Source organism: Pseudorca crassidens, chromosome 8 (genome assembly GCF_039906515.1).
Source record: "Pseudorca crassidens isolate mPseCra1 chromosome 8, mPseCra1.hap1, whole genome shotgun sequence".
Taxonomy (NCBI): domain Eukaryota; kingdom Metazoa; phylum Chordata; class Mammalia; order Artiodactyla; family Delphinidae; genus Pseudorca; species Pseudorca crassidens.
The window spans coordinates 50,107,501-50,132,931 of record NC_090303.1 but is presented as its reverse complement, the minus strand read 5'-3'; the positions used below and the strand labels follow the sequence as shown (position 1 = coordinate 50,132,931).

Genomic DNA, 25,431 nt, shown 5'->3' with positions numbered 1-25,431 from the left:
TGGAATATTACTCAGCCATAAAAAGAAACGAAACTGAGCTATTTGTAATGAGATGGATGGACCTAGAGGCTGTCATACAGAGTGAATTAAGTCAGAAAGAGAAAGACAAATACCGTATGCTAACACATATATATGGAACTTAAGGGAAAAAAAATGTCATGAACAACCTAGGGGTAAGACAGGAATAAAGACACAGACCTACTGCAGAACGGACTTGAGGATATGGGGAGGGGGAAGGGTGAGCTGTGACAAAGCGAGAGAGAGGCATGGGCATACATACACTAACAAACGTAAGGTAGATAGCTAGTGGGAAGCAGCCGCATAGCACGGGGATATCAGCTCGGTGCTTTGTGACCGCTTGGAGGGGTGGGATAGGGAGGGTGGGAGGGAGGGAGACGCAAGAGGGAAGAGATATGGGAACATATGTATATGTACAAGTGATTCATTTTGTTATAAAGCAGAAATTAACACACCATTGTAAAGCAATTATACCCCAATAAACAGGTTAAAAAAAAGAAAAAAAATGTAAATGGACTAAATGCTCCCACCAAAAGACACAGATTGGCTGAATGGATACGAAAACAAGACCCATATATTTGCTGTCTACGAGACCCACTTTAGACCTAGAGACACATACAGACAGAAAGTAAGGGGATGGAAAAAGATATTCCATGCAAATGGAAACCAAAAGAAAGCTGGAGTAGCAATTCTCATATCACACAAAATAGACTTTAAAATAGAGACTATTAGAAGAGACAAAGAAGGACACTACATAACGATCAAGGGATCGATCCAAAAAGAAGATACAACAATTGTAAATATTTATGCACCCAACATAGCAGCACCTCAATATATAAGGCAAATACTAACAGCCATAAAAGGGGAAATCGACAGTAACACATTCATAGTAGGGGACTTTAACACCCCACTTTCACCAAAGGACAGATCATCCAAAATGAAAATAAAAAAGGAAACACAAGCTTTAAATGATACATTAAACAAGATGGACTTAATTGATAGTTATAGGACATTCCATCCAAAAACAACAGAATACACGTTTTTCTCTAGTGCTCATGGAGCATTCCCCAGGATAGATCATATCTTGGGTCACAAATCAAGCCTTGGTAAATTTAAGAAAACTGAAATTGTATCAAGTATCTTTTCCGACCACAAAGCCATGAGACCATATCAATTACAGGAAAAGATCTGTAAAAAATACAAACACATGGAGGCTAAACAATACACAACTTAATAACGAAGTGATCAGTGAAGAAATCAAAGAGGAAATAAAAAATACCTAGAAACAAATGACAATGGAGACACGATGACCCAAAATCTATGGGATGCAGCAAAAGAGTTCTAAGAGGGAAGTTTATAGCTATACAATCTTACCTTAGGAAACAGGAAACATCTCGAATAAACAACCTAACCTTGCACCTAAAGCAATCAGAGAAAGAAGAACAAAAAAAAATTAGCAGAAGGAAAGAAATCATAAAAATCAGATCAGAAATAAATGAAAAAGAAATGAAGGAAATGATAGCAAAGATCAATAAAACTAAAAGGTGGTTCTTCAAGAAGATAAACAAAATTGATAAACCATTAGCCAGACTCATCAAGAAAAAGACGGAGAAGACTCAAATCAATAGAATTAGAAATGAAAAAGGAGAAGTAGCAACTGACACTGCAGAAATACAAAAGATCATGAGAGATTACTACAAGCAACTCTATGCCGATAAAATGGACAACGTGGAAGAAATGGATAAATTCTTAGAAAGGCACAACCTGCCAAGACTGAATCAGGAAGAAATAGAAAATACGAACAGACCAATCACAAGCACTGAAATTGAAACTGTGATTAAAAATCTTCCAACAAACAAAAGCCCAGGCCAGATGGCTTCACAGGTGAATTATAGCAAACATTTAGTGAAGAGCTAACACCTATCCTTCTCAAACTGTTCCAAAATATAGCAGAGGGAGGAACACCCCAAATTCCTTCTACGAAGCCACCATCACCTTGATACCAAAACCAGACAAGGATGTCACAAAGAAAGAAAACTACAGGCCGATATCACTGATGTACATAGATGCAAAAATCCTCAACAAAATACTAGCAAACAGAATCCAACAGCACATTAAGAGGATCATACACCATGATCAAGTGGGGTTTATTCCGGGAATGCAAGGATTCTTCAATATACGCAAATCTATCAGTGAGATAAACCATATTAACAAACTGAAGGAGAAAAACCATATGATCATCTCAATAGATGCAGAGAAAGCTTTTAACAAAGTTCAACACCCATTTATGATAAAAACTCTACAGAAAGTAGGCATAGAGGGAACTTTCCTCAACATAATAAAGGCCATATATGACAAGCCCACAGCCAACATCATCCTCAATGGTGAAAAACTGAAAACATTTCCACTAAGATCAGGAACAAGACAAGGTTGCCCACTCTCACCACTCTTATTCAACATAGTTTTGGAAGTTTTAGCCACAGCAATCAGAGGAGAAAAGGAAATAAAAGGAATCCAAATCGGAAAAGAAGAAGTAAAGCTGTCACTGTTTGCAGATGACATGATACTATACATAGAGAATCCTAAAGATGCTACCAGAAAACTACCAGAGATAATCAACGAATTGGTAAAGTTGCAGGATACAACATTAATGCACAGAAATCTCTTGCATTCCTATACACTAATGATGAAAAATCTGAAAGTGAAATCAAGAAAAAACTCCCATTTACCATTGCAACAAAAAGAATAAAATATCTAGGAATAAAACTACCTAAGGAGACAAAAGACCTATATGCAGAAAATTATAAGACACTGATGAAAGAAATTAAAGATGATACAAATAGATGGAGAGATATACCATGTTCTTGGATTGGAAGAATCAACATTGTGAAAATGACTCTACGACCCAAAGCAATCTATAGATTCAATGCAATCCTTATCAAACTACCACTGGCATTTTTCACAGAACTAGAACGAAAAATTTCGCAATTTGTATGGAAACACAAAACACCCCGAATAGCCAAAGCAATCTTGAGAACAAAAAACGGAGCTGGAGGAATCAGGCACCCTGACTTCAGACTATACTACAAAGCTACAGTAATCAAGGCAGTATGATACTGGCACAGAAACAGAAAGATAGATCAATGGAACAGGATAGAAAGCCCAGAGATAAAACCACGCACATATGGTCACCTTATCTTTGATAAAGGAGGCAGGAATGTACAATGGAGAAAGGACAGCCTCTTCAATAAGTGGTGCTGGGAAATCTGGACAGGTACATATAAAAGTATCAGATCACTCCCTAACACCATACACAAAAATATGCTCAAAAGGGATTAAAGGCCTAAATGTAAGGCCAGAAACTATCAAATTCTTAGAGGAAAACATAAGCAGAACACTCTAAGACATAAATCACAGCAAGATCCTTTTTGACCCACCTCCTAGAGAAATGGAAATAAAAACAAAAATAAACAAATGGGACCTAACGAAACTTCAAAGCTTTTGCACAGCAAAGGAAACCATAAACAAGACCAAAAGACATCCCTCAGAATGGGAGAAAATATTTGCAAGTTAAGCAACTGACAAAGGAGTAATTTCCAAAAGTTACAAGCAGCTCATGCAGCTCAATAACAAAAAAACAAACAACCCAATCCAAAAATGGGCAGAAGCCCTAAACAGACATTTCTCCAAAGAAGATTATACAGACTGCCAACAAAGACATGAAAGAATGCTCAACATCATTAATCATTAGAGAAATGCAAATCAAAACTACAATCAGATATCATCTCACACCAGTCAGAATGGCCATCATCAAAAAATCTAGAAACAATAAATGCTGGAGAGGGTGTGGAGAAAAGGGAACACTCTTGCACTGCTGGTGGCAATGTGAATTGGTTCAGCTACTATGGAGAACAGTATGGAGGTTCCTTAAAAAAGTACAAATAGAACTACCATATGACCCAGCAATCCCACTACTGGGCATATACCCTGAGAAAACCAAAATTCAAAAAGAGTCATGTACCAAAATGTTCATTGCAGCTCTATTTACAATAGCCTGGAGATGAAAACAACCTAAGAGCCCATCATCGAATGAATGGATAAAGAAGATGTGGCACATATATACAATGGAATATTACTCAGCCATAAAAAGAAACGAAACTGAGCTATTTGTAATGAGGTGGATGGACCTAGAGGCTGTCATACAGAGTGAATTAAGTCAGAAAGAGAAAGACAAATACCGTATGCTAACACATATATATGGAACTTAAGGGAAAAAAAATGTCATGAACAACCTAGGGGTAAGACAGGAATAAAGACACAGACCTACTGCAGAACGGACTTGAGGATATGGGGAGGGGGAAGGGTGAGCTGTGACAAAGCGAGAGAGAGGCATGGGCATACATACACTAACAAACGTAAGGTAGATAGCTAGTGGGAAGCAGCCGCATAGCACGGGGATATCAGCTCGGTGCTTTGTGACCGCTTGGAGGGGTGGGATAGGGAGGGTGGGAGGGAGGGAGACGCAAGAGGGAAGAGATATGGGAACATATGTATATGTACAAGTGATTCATTTTGTTATAAAGCAGAAATTAACACACCATTGTAAAGCAATTATACCCCAATAAACAGGTTAAAAAAAAGAAAAAAAATGTAAATGGACTAAATGCTCCCACCAAAAGACACAGATTGGCTGAATGGATACGAAAACAAGACCCATATATTTGCTGTCTACGAGACCCACTTTAGACCTAGAGACACATACAGACAGAAAGTAAGGGGATGGAAAAAGATATTCCATGCAAATGGAAACCAAAAGAAAGCTGGAGTAGCAATTCTCATATCACACAAAATAGACTTTAAAATAGAGACTATTAGAAGAGACAAAGAAGGACACTACATAACGATCAAGGGATCGATCCAAAAAGAAGATACAACAATTGTAAATATTTATGCACCCAACATAGCAGCACCTCAATATATAAGGCAAATACTAACAGCCATAAAAGGGGAAATCGACAGTAACACATTCATAGTAGGGGACTTTAACACCCCACTTTCACCAAAGGACAGATCATCCAAAATGAAAATAAAAAAGGAAACACAAGCTTTAAATGATACATTAAACAAGATGGACTTAATTGATAGTTATAGGACATTCCATCCAAAAACAACAGAATACACGTTTTTCTCTAGTGCTCATGGAGCATTCCCCAGGATAGATCATATCTTGGGTCACAAATCAAGCCTTGGTAAATTTAAGAAAACTGAAATTGTATCAAGTATCTTTTCCGACCACAAAGCCATGAGACCATATCAATTACAGGAAAAGATCTGTAAAAAATACAAACACATGGAGGCTAAGCAATACACAACTTAATAACGAAGTGATCAGTGAAGAAATCAAAGAGGAAATAAAAAAATACCTAGAAACAAATGACAATGGAGACACGAAGACCCAAAATCTATGGGATGCAGCAAAAGAGTTCTAAGAGGGAAGTTTATAGCTATACAATCCTACCTTAGGAAACAGGAAACAACTCGAATGAACAACCTAACCTTGCACCTAAAGCAATCAGAGAAAGAAGAACAAAAAAAAACCCAAAATTAGCAGAAGGAAAGAAATCATAAAAATCAGATCAGAAATAAATGAAAAAGAAATGAAGGAAACGATAGCAAAGATCAATAAAACTAAAAGGTGGTTCTTCAAGGAGATAAACAAAATTGATAAACCATTAGCCAGACTCATCAAGAAAAAGACGGAGAAGACTCAAATCAATAGAATTAGAAATGAAAAAGGAGAAGTAGCAACTGACACTGCAGAATACAAAAGATCATGAGAGATTACTACAAGCAACTCTATGCCGATAAAATGGACAACCTGGAAGAAGTGGACAAATTCTTAGAAAGGCACAACCTGCCAAGACTGAATCAGGAAGAAATAGAAAATACGAACAGACCAATCACAAGCACTGAAATTGAAACTGTGATTAAAAATCTTCCAACAAACAAAAGCCCAGGCCAGATGGCTTCACAGGCGAATTCTAGCAAACATTTAGTGAAGAGCTAACACCTATCCTTCTCAAACTGTTCCAAAATATAGCAGAGGGAGGAACACTCCCAAATTCCTTCTACGAGGCCACCATCACCTTGATACCAAAACCAGACAAGGATGTCACAAAGAAAGAAAACTACAGGCTGATATCAGTGATGTACATAGCTGCAAAAATCCTCAACAAAATACTAGCAAACAGAATCCAACAGCACATTAAGAGGATCATACACCATGATCAAGTGGGGTTTATTCCGGGAATGCAAGGATTCTTCAATATACGCAAATCTATCAGTGAAATACACCATATTAACAAACTGAAGGAGAAAAACGATATGATCGTCTCAATAGATGCAGAGAAAGCTTTTGACAAAATTCAACACCCATTTATGATAAAAAGCTTGCAGAAAGTAGGCATAGAGGGAACTTTCCTCAACATAATAAAGGCATTATATGACAAACCCACAGCCAACATCATCCTCAATGGTGAAAAACTGAAAGCATTTCCACTAAGATCAGGAACAAGACAAGGTTGCCCACTCTCACCACTCTTATTCAACATAGTTTTGGAAGTTTTAGCCACAGCAATCAGAGGAGAAAAGGAAATAAAAGGAATCCAAATCGGAAAAGAAGTAGTAAAGCTGTCACTGTTTGCAGATGACATGATACTATACATAGAGAATCCTAAAGATGCTACCAGAAAACTACCAGAGATAATCAACGAATTGGTAAAGTTGCAGGATACAAAATTAATGCACAGAAATCTCTTGCATTCCTATACACTAATGATGAAAAATCTGAAAGTGAAATCAAGAAAAAACTCCCATTTACCATTGCAACAAAAAGAATAAAATATCTAGGAATAAAACTACCTAAGGAGACAAAAGACCTATATGCAGAAAATTATAAGACACTGATGAAAGAAATTAAAGATGATACAAATAGATGGAGAGATATACCATGTTCTTGGATTGGAAGAATCAACATTGTGAAACTGACTCTACTACCCAAAGCAATCTATAGATTCAATGGAATCCCTATCAAACTACCACCGGCATTTTTCACAGAACTAGAACAAAAAATTTCACAATTTGTATGGAAACACAAAAGACCCCGAATAGCCAAAGCAATCTTAAGAACGAAAAACGGAGCTGGAAGAATCAGGCACCCTGACTTCAGACTATACTACAAAGCTACAGTTATCAAGACAGTATGGTACTGGCACAGAAACAGAAAGATAGGTCAATGGAACAGGATAGAAAGCCCAGAGATAAAACCACGCACATATGGTCACCTTATCTTTGATAAAGGAGGCAGGAATGTACAGTGGAGAAAGGACAGCCTCTTCAATAAATGGTGCTGGGAAAACGGGATAGGTACATGGAAAAGTATCAGATTAGATCACTCCCTAACACCATACACAAAAATAAGCTCAAAATGGATTAAAGACCTAAATGTAAGGCCAAAAACTATGAAACTCTTAGAGGAAAACATAAGCAGAACACTGTATGACATAAATCACAGCAAGATCCTTTTTGACCCACCTCCTAGAGAAATGGAAATAAAAACAAAAATAAACAAATGGGACCTAATGAAACTTCAAAGCTTTTGCAAAGCAACGGAAACTATAAACAAGACCAAAAGACAACCCTCAGAATGGGAGAAAATATTTGCAAATTAAGCAACTGACAAAGGATTAATTTCCAAAAGTTACAAGCAGCTCATGCAGCTCAATAACAAGAAAACAAACAACCCAATCCAAAAATGGACAGAAGCCCTAAATAGACATTTGTCCAAAGAAGATATACAGACTGCCAACAAAGACATGAAAGAATGCTCAACATCATTAATCATTAGAGAAATGCAAATCAAAACTACAATCAGATATCATCTCACACCAGTCAGAATGGCCATCATCAAAAAATCTAGAAACAATAAATGCTGGAGAGGGTGTGGAGAAAAGAGAACACTCTTGCACTGCCGGTGGCAATGTGAATTGGTTCAGCCACTATGGAGAACAGTATGGAGGTTCCTTAAAAAACTACAAATAGAACTACCATATGACCCAGCAATCCCACTACTGGGCATATACCCTGAGAAAACCAAAATTCAAAAAGAGTCATGTACCAAAATGTTCATTGCAGCTCTATTTACCCCGGAGATGGAAACAACCTAAAGGCCCATCATCGAATGAATGGATAAAGAAGATGTGGCACATATATACAATGGAATACTACTCAGCCATAAAAAGAAACGAAATTGAGCTATTTGTAATGAGATGGATGGACCTAGAGGCTGTCATACAGAGTGAATTAAGTCAGAAAGAGAAAGGCAAATACCATATGTTAACGCATATATATGGGATTTAAGAAAAAAAAATGTCATGAAGAACCGAGGGGTAAGACAGGAATAAAGACACAGACCTACTAGGGAATGGACTTGAGGATATGGAGAGGGGGAAGGGTGAGCTGTGACAAAGCGAGAGAGAGGCATGGGCATACATACACTAACAAACGTAAGGTAGATAGCTAGTGGGAAGCAGCCGCATAGCACAGGGAAATCAGCTGGGTGCTCTGTGACCGCCTGGAGGGGTGGGATAGGGAGGGTGGGAGGGAGGGAGACGCAAGAGGGAAGAGATATGGGAACATATGTATATATATAACTGATTCATTTTGTTGTGAAGCAGAAACTAAGACACCATTGTAAAGCAATTATACTCCAATAAAGATGTTAAAAAAAAAAAGAAAAAAAAAGATGAGAGAACTAGGTATGGATTAAAAACACTGCATTTCCATAGAAATCTCAATATCCTGAGATGTAAGGCCCTGGCACAATGATAGCCTTTGCACAATTCAGGCTCTATGCAGTTCAAGAACTTTACATCTATAGTCTTCAGTGGGGTTATGCATCAGAATCACCTGGGATCCTTTTTTCAAAATACATATACCTAGGCCCCTTCCCCTAAAATTCTGAATCAGTATATTTAGAGTGAGGACCAGGCATAAATATTTTCAAAGTTCCGCAAGTGATTCTAACGTACAACTTTCACAAGGCGATTGCTTTCAGTGCAATATTCATTTTTGAACAGTACAATTTTAAAAGCATTTGAAGAAACTAGGGAAGGCCCAGAGTAATTTGACATACAAAATAAACACTGGAGAATGAAAAAAGCCTCTAACAAAAACAGGCATATATTACTGAGTTTTTTTAGACTAGAGATAAAAGGCTTGGGGATGTTACTATGGTCAAATCTTATTGACTTGTTCACAGTGATCTTTAGAAGATCAAGCAAAAGAAATAGGTTTACCTTAAGTAAAAGACATTTGGTTGGTTGGACATAAAGTGCTTTTGATTACTTGGCAGTCTATATCCAGAGATCTTTAAGAAGACTCAGAATAGTCATTTGTCCTGAGTTTTTAACAGTGTCTCTAAGCACAGGATTAAAGATAAATTGGCTTCCACCTCCTCCTCCTACTTGTATGTGTTAGGCAAGATGAAAATTGTAAAACTATGGCAAAAACGAATCTTAGAGGTATTCCAAACCAGTTTTGAGAATATCAGATCAAGTTTCTTAAAGTTAAAATCATATTCACTTACCATTTCAGCTAATAATTTATTTTGATGTTTAACTTCATGGCCTATTTCAATGGAAAGCTATAAAGTAGAAAGAGTAAACATTATTACTTACATAAATGTTTTTAAGTGTTATAAAGTAAAAACAATAATGACATTCTAAACATAAACAGTTTCTCAAATAAAACTGTATTCTAAAAATATAAAATATACTCTCTTCTTTTGTTACTTTTCTCACTGAAATTAATGAAAAATAAATTTAGAATTTCTATTCCTTCCCAACTATGGACACTGTCTCCCTGTTCTTCATTTTGATTTCATCTTAATATTCAATTCCATCTTTTAATTTTGGTACATATTTCTCTCCGGTTCTCTTATCCTTGCATTCTTTTTTCTCTATACTGTTTACACAATAGCATTTGTTTGTATATTTCTTCATTTACCTTTTAAAAATGTATACAAGTTCCCATATTATCAATTCAAATCCAGATATAAGCAATATTTTCCTAATGAATGTAGCATTACTTTGAATAAACATCTAAACTAATTATTTCTTTAGATTCTAAAGGTGTTTTTCTTTAAAATATGATAATAAATTGGGAAAAAACCCTCAAAAGTTAGTGTTACCCACATCCTGAAGCTATGCACAAAAGAGGCTGAGTCTAAATGAAATACCGTAAGTGAGTACAGCTGCTATTCAAACCAAAACCTATCTAATACTTTATACAACAAATTCATCAAAGGCTTCATTTCTAAGATATGTGGATAAACACACTACTACTAAATCTTGGAAACTACTAAAAATCTTGGCAAACCACTGTAAAATATTGTTCTCAACTTATTTTGTGTGGAAAGCATCTGGGGTAATAGTGATGCAAAACCATGCTAGAATTCTATAGATCAGAATGTGAGCTTTTTCCCCAAATTTAACAATACAGAGATAATAAAGCACCTATGAAACTAGACAGCCCAAATCACCTGTTTCTACAACTGTCATTCATGCCAGGGGAAGAAATTTACAGGAGAAAAAAGATTTCTTCTAACAAGAAGCCTAAATTATCAATATTGGAATTAAAAAAAAAATTGAATTCTTAATTTCCTCTGAATGTTGTATTTTTTAATTTTTTTTATTTGTTTACATCTTTATTGGGGTATATTTGCTTTACAATGGTGTCTTTGTTTCTGCTTTATAACAAAATGAATCAGTTATACATATACATACGTTCCCATATCTCTTCCCTCTTGCGTCTCCCTCCCTCCCACCCTCCCTATCCCACCCCTCCAGGTGGTCACAGAGCACCGAGCTGATCTCCCTGTGCAATGCGGCTGCTTCCCACTAGCTATCTATTTTACGTTTGGTAGTGTATATATGTCCATGCCTCTCTCTCGCTTTGTCACAGCTTACCCTTCCCCCTCCCCATATCCTCAAGTCCATTCTCTAGTAGGTCTGTGTCTTTATTCCTGTCTTACCCCTAGGTTCTTCACGACATTTTCTTTTTTCTTAAATTCCATATATATATGTTAGCATACGGTATTTGTCTTTCTCTTTCTGACTTACTTCACTCTGTATGACAGACTCTAGGTCTATCCACCTCATTACAAATAGCTCAATTTCGTTTCTTTTTATGGCTGAGTAATATTCTATTGTATATATGTGCCACATCTTCTTTATCCATTCATCCGATGATGGACACTTAGGTTGTTTCCATCTCCGGGCTATTGTAAATAGAGCTGCAATGAACATTTTGGTACATGACTCTTTTTGAATTATGGTTTTCTCAGGATATATGCCCAGTAGTGGGACTGCTGGGTCATATGGTAGTTCTATTTGTAGTTTGTTAAGGAACCTCCAGACTGTTCTCCATAGTGGCTGTACCAATTCACATTGCCACCAGCAGTGCAAGAGTGTTCCCTTTTCTCCACACCCTCTCCAGCGTTTATTGTTTCTAGATTTTTTTGATGATGGCCTGAATGTTGTATTTTTTAAATTATTAACATTATACAATATTGCTTATAGATCAACTCCTTTTGATTTAATATGACCTTGAAAACAATACTCATTTCAGAATGTAACAGTCTCCAGGCTGAATATAATTCTATTTTCCAAAGACTAATCAGATAGCAGTTAGGTTTTGGCAGCATAAGCTTCCAGTGAATGCTCTATAAGTGTACTGTATGTTTATTTTAATGCGGAATCAATCACATACACTGTTAAAACCATCTTCTGGTAATCCTTTATTTAATATATATTAAGTCAATACCACTATAAGGAATTATGGTAAGTGCTATGTAGAATATAAAACTAAGTACAATAGAAAACCCTATTTCTGGTAAATTTCTTTTACATACAAATAATTCCAATGCAGATCATTATGCAATAAGTGCTACAGAAATGGTACAAATGGTCTTATGTTCATAAGGAAAAGGTTACTTTTATGTGGTGATCAGGAATGGCCTGGAGGAGAGAAGATGCAATGAGGTGGAGCCTTTCAGAAGGGCAAGACTTCAGCCAATGTCAGGAGGGAGAGGCAGTCTAAGGCAAAGTGATAGCATGCCCAAAGATACAGGAGTGGGAGAATGACAGCATGCGTAGGACACAAGGAGTACTTGAATTTGTCTGGCAGAAAGCATGTATACATTCTGGAGGTACAGGTGGTAAGGTCTGAAAAGCTGTGGACAATATTTGCAGAACCTATTTGATGGAACTATAGAGTGTGAACTTCATTTCTTACATCATGGGAGGCCACTGAAGACTTCTGGGAGCGAGGATGCAAATTAAAAAATACTCTAAAAAGATGACTGGTGACAGGGTGTAGCTCAGACCAAAACATGGGAAAAATTAGGAACAGATAGGTTAAAAGACTTTCCCAACAGTTCACCTAAGAAAACCGGGGGATAGTATTAGAAAGAGAAAGGTGGAAATAGGAACAGTAGGAAAAAAAGCACAGGACTTGGTGACTGACGTGAGGTACAAAGGCAGAAACATGAAAGACAGATTTGTAGCTTTTGAGACTAGAAGAAGAAAAGTCAGAAGATGAGCTGCTTAGGGGTGGAAGGTGGATTGCTCTGAGACATTAGTACAGACAACATACAGTATTTTAGATTTAACTACAAAAAAAAATTCTGAAGTTAAAAACAAAACAAATATACCATATGTTTTGATTGGCCACATTTTCTAAACTTGTACTTAAATCATGTCTAAATTTTGAGTCATGTTGTTAAAACTTAATTGCTATTTCATTAGCCTTTGGAAAGTAGAATTGTAAAAGCCTGGAGACTGTTATATTTTGAAATGAGTATTGTTTTCAAGGTCATATTAAATCAAAAGTAGTTGATCTATGAACTAAGCAATTTTGTATAATGTGAATAATTTAGAAAATACAACATTTAGAGGAAATTAAGAATTAAATGATTTTTTTTTTAATTCCAATATTGATAATTTAGGCTTGTTAGAAGAAAGTTTTTTTCTCCTGGAAATTTCTTTCCCTGGCGTGAATGACAGTTGTAGAAAGTAGTTAGGTGATTTGGGCTGTCTAGTTTCATAGGTGCTTTATTATCTCTGAATTGTTAAATTTGGGGAAAAAAAGCTCATATCACCAAACTACACTATTTTGTAACTGAATTCCTTAGTATGATACCAATAAAAGTATATATTTTATAAGTATAAAATATACATGTATATATAAATACACAAATTAAAAAGTATATAATATGTGCTTTATACTTACAGATTTTATAGCAGTTACTTTGTTTCTCAGACTTTCCGTGAGTCTCTCATTTTCTTCTTCACAGGCACTATACCCACTATTAGGATAGCCATAGTTCCCATAGTTGCCAGGAGGTACTCCTTCACCTGCAAGGATTAGAGTCACAAGCAGAGTTGCAGCAAAAACTTTTGAAACCTTGACAAGAAAGAACCGAAAAAGACCCCTGGAGGGCGTTGCAGACCACGTATGTCTATTATTCACACTCCAAATGAACTTTAAAAATTAATAACCAAATAGAGATTAGAACAATTCTAATACCCTCTCTTAAGCAAAGAATACTGAATTCAGTTCAAAACACATTTGTTGACTGCATATTGATTGCCCACAAGACACTAAAATAGGCACTGATATATAAGGAGATTCTGGACACATTTCCTGCTCCCTAGAACTACACAGTTTAAAAAAAAAATCTAAAAGTATCATAACATCAACTACCTATGGAAGAAGCTTGGCTATGAAGAGAAAGGCAGAAAGAGGATAATACAGCAGGATGAAGTTCATGGCAGAGGGAGGGTCCTTTACTAGCATCTCTTTCTTTTAAATAGAAAAGAGCTGGAATAACTTGGAGAATATTAGCTGAGATTTAAGAGAGGGACTCATTCATTCTTCAACAAATACTTGAGAAACTCCATGTATCAGATTCATTGTTCTTTCTAGGTGCCACTTTTTGGAGCTCATCTTCTAGGGAATAGCATTGGGATAAAGGACTATAGTCCCAGCCACTGCCTAATATAGTATTTGATATTCATCAGGCAATCAAACAGGTAGAGTGAGCCTTGAACAGTGAATACATATACTAACATGTTGGAGGATTGAGAGAGGAAAGCATAGCTGACAGTGTTATCTAACCGCATTTTTTTTTTAAACTATTGACAATTTTCTCAGTAAAAAAGAGAAAAGCCTGTCTTTGAAGAATGGTGATCATTTGGGGGAATAAACAGTAAAGAGAATAATGGAGGAAAGTGACTAGGGTTATACAGGATTACTACAGGGATAAAGCAATCCTGCCTGAGGCAATATATTGTAGTGTGATTTTTCTCCAGAAGAACTCATCAGCCTAAGTTAGCCCATGAAACGCTGGATGGTTGGACTGATCAACAGTTGGAGGTTTACAGTGTTGGGGCTGCTGAAGAACAGAGCCCCAAGAGGATGAGATTCCTTGCAAAAAGACTGGGTGAATATATGGATTATGGGGATTCAATTGGACAAGGACTGAAGTAGTGTTAACAGAAGCCTGAGAATATGGAGGAAAGGGATGATACAGAAACTAAAGGTCTCCATAAACTCAAAGAGTGGATGGAGTGGCAGTGACAGTAATATATGGAAGGGCCGGAAGTAGCAGGCAGCACTGGTTGTTGAAGAAAGGTCAAAGTGTGAATAGAAAGCTCTTTCAAGGCACAGCCAAATCTCACTTTCTCTAAAGAGCAAAACTCTCTCCTTTGAATTCTTACAGCTCTGACTATATGTAACACTAATATCACACTCTAGACTGCACTCCAAGGGCAGAAAGTAAATTTGTTCTGCTCGTGGCTATAGATCCCCCCACAAATATACACACACAGTAAGGCACACCCAGTAAATACTTGTAAATTAACTAATTAATGAACAGAATCTGAATTCACTGTTATTCAACTTTGAATGTGCCTGGCTTTGTCAGCAGTGGGGTCACAGGCTTCTTTGAGGACAGAGGCAGTGAGGCAGTGTCTCAACCTTCTTCTATATCCCCTGTACCTAATAAGTACTTTACACGCAGCAGACACACAATCTCCACCACCACAAAAACCACAACAAAATGCTAAACGAGTATGTTCCTGAGGAGAAGGAGTCGCTTTCCCCAAATTTTCCCTCAACTGCTGACACACTATCCACAAAGCTAAGTGTGCCATTATAAAAGTTAAGGACTCAGGTCACTAGACATAATATTTTCCTCCACTCAGTGATTAAAATCATCATTTAAACAATGCATTCTCACCCTATTCATCAATGATACTCTGTACAAACTCTAATAAGGACCAAAATCCTTACAGAAAAGAAAAATGTCTTCATATTTTATGTGACTAAGGTCCTAGAAATATAACGTTTGTCCAATAAGTCATTACTGACTGGATGAATTTAACCACTTGACAACCAAGGAATTCATTTCTAAATTAATGGCTATTTGTCTCACTTCCTTTATTGTTATTTTTCCCTATCTTAATTTTATTTTTAGAGTTCTTCAATACTGTCCCATTTATTAAAAGTGAAATTCTCAGAAGTATTTCAAGGCACATTTCTTCTATTAAAGAGTTAATCTTCCCTCACACCATCATTCACTACCAATATTAATTAATAAATAAATAAAATAAAATGTTAGGAGTTGTTATTCTTTGTGTGACTTAACTGCTATAAAAAGTTGTAGGAAAGCTAATGGGTGCCAAAGATGATCCTCAGACTTTGTCCATTAGACAAATGCTACTTTTGGATAGTTTCTATCAATAACTGAACCAAATCACCGAGAGGGACATGTGAAGTGTGGAAGCTTCTCCACATGAATATCTACTGATTCACGATCCCAGGTTTAAAGTTCCAGGTCAATACAGACTGATCCTTTAAAAAAAAAAAAAAAAGCTCTTGTCACATCATGTCACATCACACCAATGTAAATTACAGCAATTGATACATCACCTTTCCTCCTCTCAACTACAGGGGAGCTTAAAAACAAAAAACAAACAAAAAAAAAACCACTCTATTCTAGAGATTGTAATTTCATTAGTCTGGGCTGGGGTCCGGGTATCAAAGCCCTAAAAGCTCTCCAGGTGATTCTAATGTACAGTCAGGGCTCAGAACCATCATTTCTCTAGTCCCTTTCCTGCAATTTATCATGGCACACTGCTGCACAAAAACATTCAAAGGGGCCAAAAGACCTACCAATGAGATCCAAATTCCTTGGCCTAGCACTCAAAGGTCTACACAATGTGGTTGGTTCTGGTTCTATGTCTCCTACTTCAACCAAAGTGGCTTAATCATAATCCTTTAAAACACATCATTCATAATTCTAGATTCCAGCCCTACAACTATTTCTGGGGGGAAAGGGTCATCCTTCCAACTGGAAATTACCTCTCCTACACTTCATTATTTAAGCTTTAGTTCAAGTTCCTATGTCTCCACAAAGTACCAAGCGCTCTATCTGTGAAATCCCCGAGACATTCACTACCTGTAGAACTTATTTGGTATTTGGTTGTATAGCTACCGCCTTGTACTATAATTTATCTTTGTACATATTTCTACTCCTCAACTAGATTGGAAGCTTTGGGGAACACAAGCAGAGCTATAAACGACTGTATACCTAGAGCTTACTCAAGTACACAATACATGTTTGCTGTCATTAGTAATGATAAAAAGGAAAAACATTTAGGTATATAAAACTAACCTTGTTCAAAATGAGTTATATTTTTTCTCTACAATTTATTTGGCCAACTTTCCTTCTATGATCCAAGTATTCACAAAAACTACATTTTTCAAAAGCTGTTTCTCATACTACAATTTACTAATGAATGTACATGCCTAGAGTTACTAGCAACTTTCACTAACTTTAAATACCTGACACTTGAAAACTTTTTTTTCTTTTTCCATCTTATAAGAACTGAAAAAGGTAACATTATCTTTTTTCAATATTTCATATATTTTCTCAGGTATATTGTACACTGATTTGGCAGGTGTTTTCTTTTTCCCAATTATCTCTTAATAGTTTCAGAACCAGAAAATGCTGTTTTAATGGCTCTGTGTTATAATAGCCCATTATAAGTCCTTGTGCCTAATTTGTTCCTGCTGCTTGGTGAACCTGCTTCCTAAGCTAAAAGGTCAAGAACAAATGCTAAGTCACCAAGAATTACTACATTCTACCGTCTTACCAGTGGAACAAGGCTCAGATAAGAACTGTTCTGGGTAAAACGGCCTTTAACAGTAATGATACGTACGTTTACCTTTGTAACTCACTGTAACCAGGCTAATATGATTATTATTAGTGTGCTCTGCATGCAACACTCACTCTTCAAACTTCGCTTCTGAAGAAACTAACATCAGGTCCAATAAAAAGAAACCGAAGACAGCAATTTCCATAATCACGCTCAGACCACCAATAACACTAAAAGACTCATCACTGAGTTGGCACCCGTACATTCCTCACCTCCAGTCCTCCACTACTCTCTGTAAACCTACCATCCACACCTGGGACTGAACTAAACTTAAGGAACGCCCCAGGATCTCGGACAAATGGTGTGTTTCCACTTGGTATCGCCTTCAAAGACCCCTCTATACACCCTGCTCTCTGGTTCAGATTCCACAGACATGAAACAGATCCGATTTCCTTCCGCGTCCCCGCGCCCAGCACGGCCAGTTCTAGGGCCCCCGAACTTAGAATCTCAGCCCTCTTCTTACCCAGGCCTGCACGCCTCATCCTGCCAGAGGAGCGGGGGAAAAGGCGGGCGGAGGGGTCGGAAGACGCCAGGGGTCACCCGGACTGCGTCCTCAGTACCGGGGCCCGGCGAAAGAGCAACTTCTTCCCCTAAAGCGCCACGACATCAGAGTAGTCTAAACGTGGCGCTGGCTGATGGCGTCACCCAAGGCGCTTCTCGGCGCCCAGCGAGGCGGCCGCATGACCGAACTACATTCTGGGAAATGTAGTTCGCCGCCGAGGCCGGGAGTGTGGTAGGGGCGTGGGGGTGAACCAGGCTGGAGGAGCGGGCGGGGCTTCCGGAAAAGGGACGCGCGCTGCCCCGGTTCTGACTGCGAGCCTGGGACTATGGATCTCAGCTGCGGCCTGGCTCTTTCTCTCAGCTGTCGGCCCCCGAGTTTAACGCTATACATCTGTCCCTCCCAGACCATGAGAGGATGGTTGACTTCTCTTTCCAGGTGCCGCCTTTCACTTCCTCTCACCTCGATTTAGTTCAGGTAAAGTCAAATAAAACTTTATCCAAGTTTCTGATCTCACACATAAGTAATCTGAGACCCAGAGACGGGAAGGAAGAGTGTAGCCCATCGGTGCCGGGTCACCAGTGGTGTAGGGAAAACCAGGCCCCTTGCACTACGGCTGCTGCTCCGATTAAAACAGCCGATAAAAGTAACAGGGTCTCCTCGGAAGCACTGAAGACTTCGTTCCCTGTTTCCGAGTTTGTTGCATTTCTAGAAAGAACCGCGGCCATTAGCTGTTAAGGGCTCGAGGGACCCCTCAACTTCCTCCCACTTAGACCTTTTCAACTTACACAAAGGATACTGAAATACAGTTTACACAGGGTAATGTGCCAATTTAAACGGGGTGCTGGCGGGGGTGGAGTGGTACTGGAATCGGGATTAGTCCTAGAATTTCATTTTATCTCACAGGATTATCGTGAGGATTAAATGAGATAACTTTTTATAAAAAGAAGTCTGATACACAGTAGATGCTCAAAAACCACTGGATGCTTGCTTGCTGTTTTGTCGTCGCTGCTGTATAACAGTGGGATAATCGCCATACTATAGACTTCTGAGAATGCAATATCTGATCATTTAGTGTTCCCTCATAGTGTCTCAGTATGAACATTGACTATAGTAGTGTCAGAGTAAGTCTCTGCTCTAAGGTCGTTTTTGTAAAATACACACACCCAAAAAAACAATTTTTAATAAAAGTTATTAACCTGGGAAATAAGCTTAATCCAATAGCGTTTTGAGAGGAAAACAGTATTCATAAAAATAAACAACCATTCTCTAAAAACATGAGAATTAAATGAAGATTTTATCAGAAACAATTATTGCAAATAAACACTGACATTTCAATAAGAGAGATGATGGCATTTTATCTTACAATCTGTGACAGTTCTTTTGTAAGAAGTACACGTGTTCTATAAGCAAAACATGTCAGAAAAATCATCTTGCTTAAAGAAGGCTTTCTCATATTAATGTAATTTTTTAAAGCTAATGTTGAGTTTACCAAAACATCATTTAAATTACATATGTACTTATCCTTTTATAAACTACTTCCCCTACATGGTAGGGAGATATAATAATAAAATATAAAAGGGATAAAAAATAAAGTAATAAAGGGTACCAAGAATATAACTCAAAACAGGCAAAGCTGGTTTGTATTGAGCTTGTGACCCAAAAATCCAAATAGTTGCTTATCGCTTCTGTTGCCAGTCTCAAGTTAGGATAATCCTAGCTGAGAAGATTTTGCATGCAAAAGATGAAGTGGAAACGATGCATTTAATACACAGAAAAATAGTTATTCAGTGGGACCACAGTTGACATAGAGACTAGAGAGAGTTCTCTTCACTTTTATCATTTTCTATTTTTCTTTTCCTTTTTAATAAAATCCCTAACTCTTCTTACTGAATGAAGACCAATAAAATTCTTAGAGATGAAGAGTATTTAGAACTTTTTTTCAATTCTCATAGGATAATTTCATAGAAAACATCTAATCTTTGGGGTCTCTAGGAAATGAATGATGAAAAATGACAATTAGTCTTTACTACTATTTCTTGTAGTAATTACAGAAACAAGAATACGAGCAGGAAATGTCTGAATCGTGGTGCAAAATTTGAAACTTTTTGTTTTCAAAACTGCCTAAATCAACATTAACAAAATTTCCAATCATGGAACAAATTCAGTGTATCAAGCATAATATTTGAAGGACATTTTATGTCCTTCTAAGTAAAGAAAAATAAAATTTTAAATTATTGACATGAATTTTACCCTTTAGATTGTTCAGTTTTAAATGCAAGCATGAGAGCATTTAACTCATATGTGAAATCACCAAAATCACACAGTTCGAATTTCATAGCTCATATGTGAGCATGTATAATATTTTGCAGAAACACTGCACAAAACTAATTCAACTGTTTTTATTCCAATCTTGATGTGCACCAGGTCTTGATAGTCTACCAAAACTTGGTCTTCATCTTATTGGTGAGTTAGGAGGGACTGAAAAGTAAAGTAATTACGGTTGCCCTATCTTTTCCTTTCCTTCGATGTCATCATTTTAAATATAACTGCCTAATACAAGGAAATAAGATGAGTAAGGAAGAATATAAGTTTCCTTGGATGTTTTCTTCTTTCTGCAGAAGAACTTCTGGTTCATGTGGTCTTTCAGGGCTGTCAGTGCCCGCACTTATTCAGTCACAGACTTAAAACACTTACCTTGTACTCACTTTGAGTTTTGCAGAACTTCCATGCATTATGTGTCCACTGGAATTCTGTGCTTGTGGAACATCACAAGTGTTACATGTGAATGGGGTGGCAATGAACAATAAACATGCATATTGCCATCTCCTCTGCTCATATGCATGCTCCACGGTTCCATTAGTTCAAAACAGTGAGTGCAGAGCATTAAACCAGGCAGGATGTTCTTCTAGCCAAGAGACCTATGCAACTGCAAAGATTGCAAACTGGTGAACTTGGCCCTGGGACACAGAGAGAAATCTTCCAAGGTAATGGGGACATAGTTGGTAGAGAAAAAGGAAGAAAGTGAGTGAATACAGAGGATATATATATCGACAGGGAGAGACTGATCAAGGTGAAATAACTGAGAGGTGAAATTCTCAGGGAAATAAGAAAATAGAGCATGCAGGTGCTGCCCCAAGCAGAAGGAAAGAAGAAGGAAGGGAAGAGGTTGTTAGTTGCACCATTTTCCCAAACCACCCGCGGAGTAGGTCTCAGTAAGTGGTTAATGAACCATAGATGAGTGAAATTCTTGTGACTTGGCATGTATAAGCAGTAGAAAAATTTTTCTCAAGGCAGGCATGATCCCAGAAAACCTGAATGATAGGGTGTGATTGCAGGGATAAGGCTTTTTCTTGTGTTTAACTCCAAGACGTTTCACTCTTCCAGCAATTCAGATGTATTACTTAGACCTCATTCTGGGAAATGACTCCTTCCTTAATGTCAGTGAATCAGTAGCTTTGATTTTTTTTTTTTCTGAATATCTGGACCCATAGCAGAGCTAAATTTCAAACTGCACTTTGCATAGGCTGCCCTTTTAATATTCCAATTTTAGACAGATTTTTGACATTTATAAAACATTGTTTTAGGTTAAAGATGATACGTTTAATTTCCATTGCTTAGAAAATATTGGTGTTGTATGTTTTAAAAGGCTCTGCATTATGACTCAATGTTAGAAACCAGAATATCTAACTTACAAACTGTTTTAAAAGGTATTTTTAAATGAACAGTAAAGTTAACAATGAGTAAAGTTGGCATGATGTTATATTTCTTGCAGGACTTTTTGTTGTTTTGCATTTTGGGACAAGTAGGAAGACAGAATTTCAAGGTGGACATCGTGGATTACAATTGCACAAAGTAGAGCCTGGCTTCTTTGTGGAGAGTCCAGATGCAGCTGATTTTGTCCCTCTGGGGCTACGTGGTATCTTCTCTCAGCACCTCTCACCTACTTTACTCTTCTCTTTGAACGCTGGATTCCTATAACTGTTCCAGAATGAAAGCCTCGGCCCCATGTCTTGACCTTCCAGTTTGATCCGTGTAGCAAACCGTTTCCCAGTACGAGTTTTCTGGAAGAGAATTCTGATTTGTCAAACATGGGTAAGGGGTCCATCCCTGATTGGTCCAAGCAGCTGATGTTGAGTGATAGGGATTCCAGAACTTTGGGCAGAGCAGAGTCTCTAAATGGATGCAGGGGTAGGGGAAAAGGCTATTTCTTAGTACATTAAAGCATGTATGTGGTTTGAGTCCTTGCATAAAAGCTCTTGACCTCTGCTCTGAGCCATAAACAGATTTCATGCAATAGCTTAGGGCTCTGTGCTCACTCCCATCACTGAGGCCTTTATCACTATCATAAACCGGCCGTGAAAGTTATGGTTAGTTGGTTAGGGCAATGATTTGTATTCCTAACCCAGGTGTGTTTGGCCACGTGCCTTTACTCTTGTTTATTTTATTTTATTGAATTCTCTTTTTTGGGGTTAGAAAACCATTTTCTCTTGGGAGGCAAGGATAAAGACCTGATCTTGTTTGAAGCAGGTCTTTATGGGAGACGCTAGGAATTTGATTTCTTCTCTTGCCCCAGTATTTCCCCCTTGTTAAAAATTCTCTATAAATAGGGCCTCAAGGTCAAAAACATAATTTGAGCAATAACTGTTAGCAAGGAGTTGTGTGGAAATAAGAACTCTTACAGAGAAAATTAGGAAAATTGATTTCATAGGAGCAGGGGAGAGAGAATTTGCCTTCACAGCCTCAGCACTCAGACTGTAGTAGAGGGTTGATACAGCACTTCTGGGCATTTAGCACGCATGCCTATTCTAGGCTAGCATGAATTTTTATAGCTCAATTAGAAAGCTTTGAAAAGATTTAAAAAACTGTTTTTAAATGATAATGTGTTACATAAATATTCATGGGTTATGCAGTCCTCTGAAATCTGGACCACTTAGAACTTTTTTCCATTAAATAATGACCTTCTTTTTTTTTTGCATACAGGTGCCATTCATTAGAGGGACAGTGACCAATGACATCCATTACGCACGGCCATGAATATTTATCTAGTGCCTTATCCCTGTACCAGAGAGAATAGGAAAAGAGTTATGAAGAGGCTTTTCTTCCACACCAGATGACCAGTGTCCTTCCTCAGCTCAACTGAAAAAATTAAGTGGACTGGTCTTCAGGTGAGGCTTCATACCCCACTAATATTCTCCTGGGTGAGGGTTAACTTAACTGGGTGAGGGTTAACTTAACTGATGAAAGAAAGTACGTGACGGATTCTAATGCTAGTGGAATAATGGAGTAATTTGCCAGGGTCTATTGATACAACTCTTTATCTAGAAGGCCTTAAGACAAGCTTAGTTCACAATTTTGCTTAGTATCTGTGTGACTTAAGAGTTACTCACAGGCAGCCCTCTGAAGAATTGTCAGTCTCTATACCAGCACTGTCCTTTCCCCTCTACTCCAAAACCAGCCAAGCTTACGCAGATGACACCACAATTGTAACTCAGTGAATGGATGTGAGAGAATTGGGACAGACAGTGAGTAGCCAGACATGTGTCATTTACCCACAGACGTTACTGACATCCTACTCTGTCACTCTAGGCCTGGCCCCTTTATTTCCAGTAACTTATTTCTACCATTCTTTTGAGCATTTCTGTTTGGATATCCTGCCATTATCTCAAACTCAGTCATTATCTTCCCCAAAGCAGTTTGCCTGTCTGATTTTCTACCCTTGTTACTGATATGATTAAGCCTCAAAACCTCTGAGTCAATATGACCTTTCCCCACTTTGCCAACACCATCAACCCAATGGCCAAGTCCTCTTGAAGTGTCTTTTTGATTTGCCCCTTTCTTTGCATTTCAAAACTAACGATATTATTAAAAGTTTCAAACACGCCAAATCTTGCTGGGGCTTCTTAATTTCCTCGCTTTCAGGTTCACTGCCCTCAAACACACCAGATTAAAATTTCCAGAACTCTAATCTTGCCTTATCACTATTTAATTAAATTAATTAATTTATTTTCTGGTCGCACCACGCAGCTTGTGGGATCTTAGTTCCCCGACCAGGGATTGAACCTGGGCCCCCTGCAGTGGAAGCACGGAGTCATAACCATTGGACCACCTGGGGATTCCCATCTTATCACTATCTAATGGCATTTGATGAATTCTGCAGGATTTATTGCGGGGGGGGGGTGAAGAGTTATATTTTCGTTTCCCTGAAGTCATCTGGAGATGCCCCGAAGATGGTGTTTGTGTATGGTCTTCAGTAGTCACAGTTTTGAGGAAAACTTTAGTGGACATCTGAATCTTTCTTGCACTCTAAATTATTAGTGTTTTGTCATTCACATTTATATCTATACTTTAACGGTAATTAGTTTCGTGTATGGTATGAGATAGTAATCAAGTTGCATTTTTTTTTCCTGTATGGATACCCAAATTTTCCATTATCATTATTATTAAAAATACTGTTCTTTTCCCATCTCTCCCAGTTCTTTCTCATGAACCAAGTACCTCTACATCTGTTGCCTTTTTATAAGCTCTGTTTATTCCATTGGTCTATTCTTTTATCCTTGCTTCAGCAACTCACTCTCTTAAATAGCTTTATAATGACTTAGTAAAACAAGTCCTCCTACAATGCTCTTCTTTGTTGAGAATGTCTTAACTAAGACCCTTTTGTGTTTCCATGTAAGTTTTAGAAAAAGCTTGTCAAGTTTTACTTTTAAAAAAATCCTATTGCTATTTTGACTGGGCTTGCACTGCAGTAGGGGAACAATGATGTCTTTACAACATGGAGTTTTCCAATTCTTAAGCACAATGTATTTCTCTAATTCTATTGGGTTTCCTCAATTTCTCACAATAATGTTCTATAGTTTTCTGTGTAGAGGTCTTGCAAAATTTTTGCTAGATATATCCCTATGTATTGATATTTTTGATGTTATTATGAATAGTATATTTCTTAAGAATTTCTTCTAACTGTTGCTAGTATATAAAAATGAAATAAAAGTAAATTCTGATAGATTATCCACTGATTCAAGCAAGTTGTCTATAAAAAGTGGATAATTTTATTTCTTCATTTACAATCCCTAATCCTTTTTCTTTTTCTATTTTTTTCTTTATTGCACTGGTTAGGATCTCCAGCACAGTGTTGAACTTATGTCTAAAGTCAAGGTGATAACTTTCAGTATTATAACATTACATATAAATGTTTTCATAGATACTTTTTATAAATACTTTGTCAGATTCAAGAAGTTTATGTTCCTAGTTTGCCGAGACATTTTTTTTAAGAATCATTAATGGTTATAGGATTTTATCATATTCTTTTTCTGAATCTTTTGAGATGATCAGCTTTTAAATTCTTCTTTTAATGTGGTGAATTAAATTAATTTTAAAATGTTAAACCAACTCTGCATTCCCAGAATGAACTCAATTTGATCATGATATAGTATTCTTTTTTCATATACTATTTACTTCAATTTGACAATAGTTGTTAAAAATTTATATATCTTTATTCATGAGAGAAACTTGCCTGTAATTTTCCTTTCTTGTAATGACTTGTCAGGTTTTAGAGTCAAGGTTATGCTAGCT

The 25,431-nt window shown here is 37.3% G+C and overlaps 1 protein-coding gene across 2 annotated transcripts in view; it reads right to left on the bottom strand.

The window, feature by feature from the left end:
• BET1 (Bet1 golgi vesicular membrane trafficking protein) overlaps window positions 1–18,016 on the bottom strand; it is a 31,845-nt gene extending 13,829 nt beyond the window's left edge. Inside the window, exons 1-3 of one of the 2 annotated variants that reach the window (XM_067746393.1) lie at window positions 17,824–18,016; window positions 13,369–13,493; window positions 9,665–9,721 (exon numbers count right to left, since the gene is read on the bottom strand). In XM_067746393.1, the coding sequence (XP_067602494.1) occupies window positions 9,665–9,721; window positions 13,369–13,493; window positions 17,824–17,842 (201 nt within the window). In that variant the 5' untranslated portion in view covers window positions 17,843–18,016. The remainder of the gene's footprint in view (window positions 1–9,664; window positions 9,722–13,368; window positions 13,494–17,823) is intronic. The other variant, XM_067746394.1, reaches the window with a different exon arrangement.
• Window positions 18,017–25,431: the final 7,415 nt, after the last annotated feature.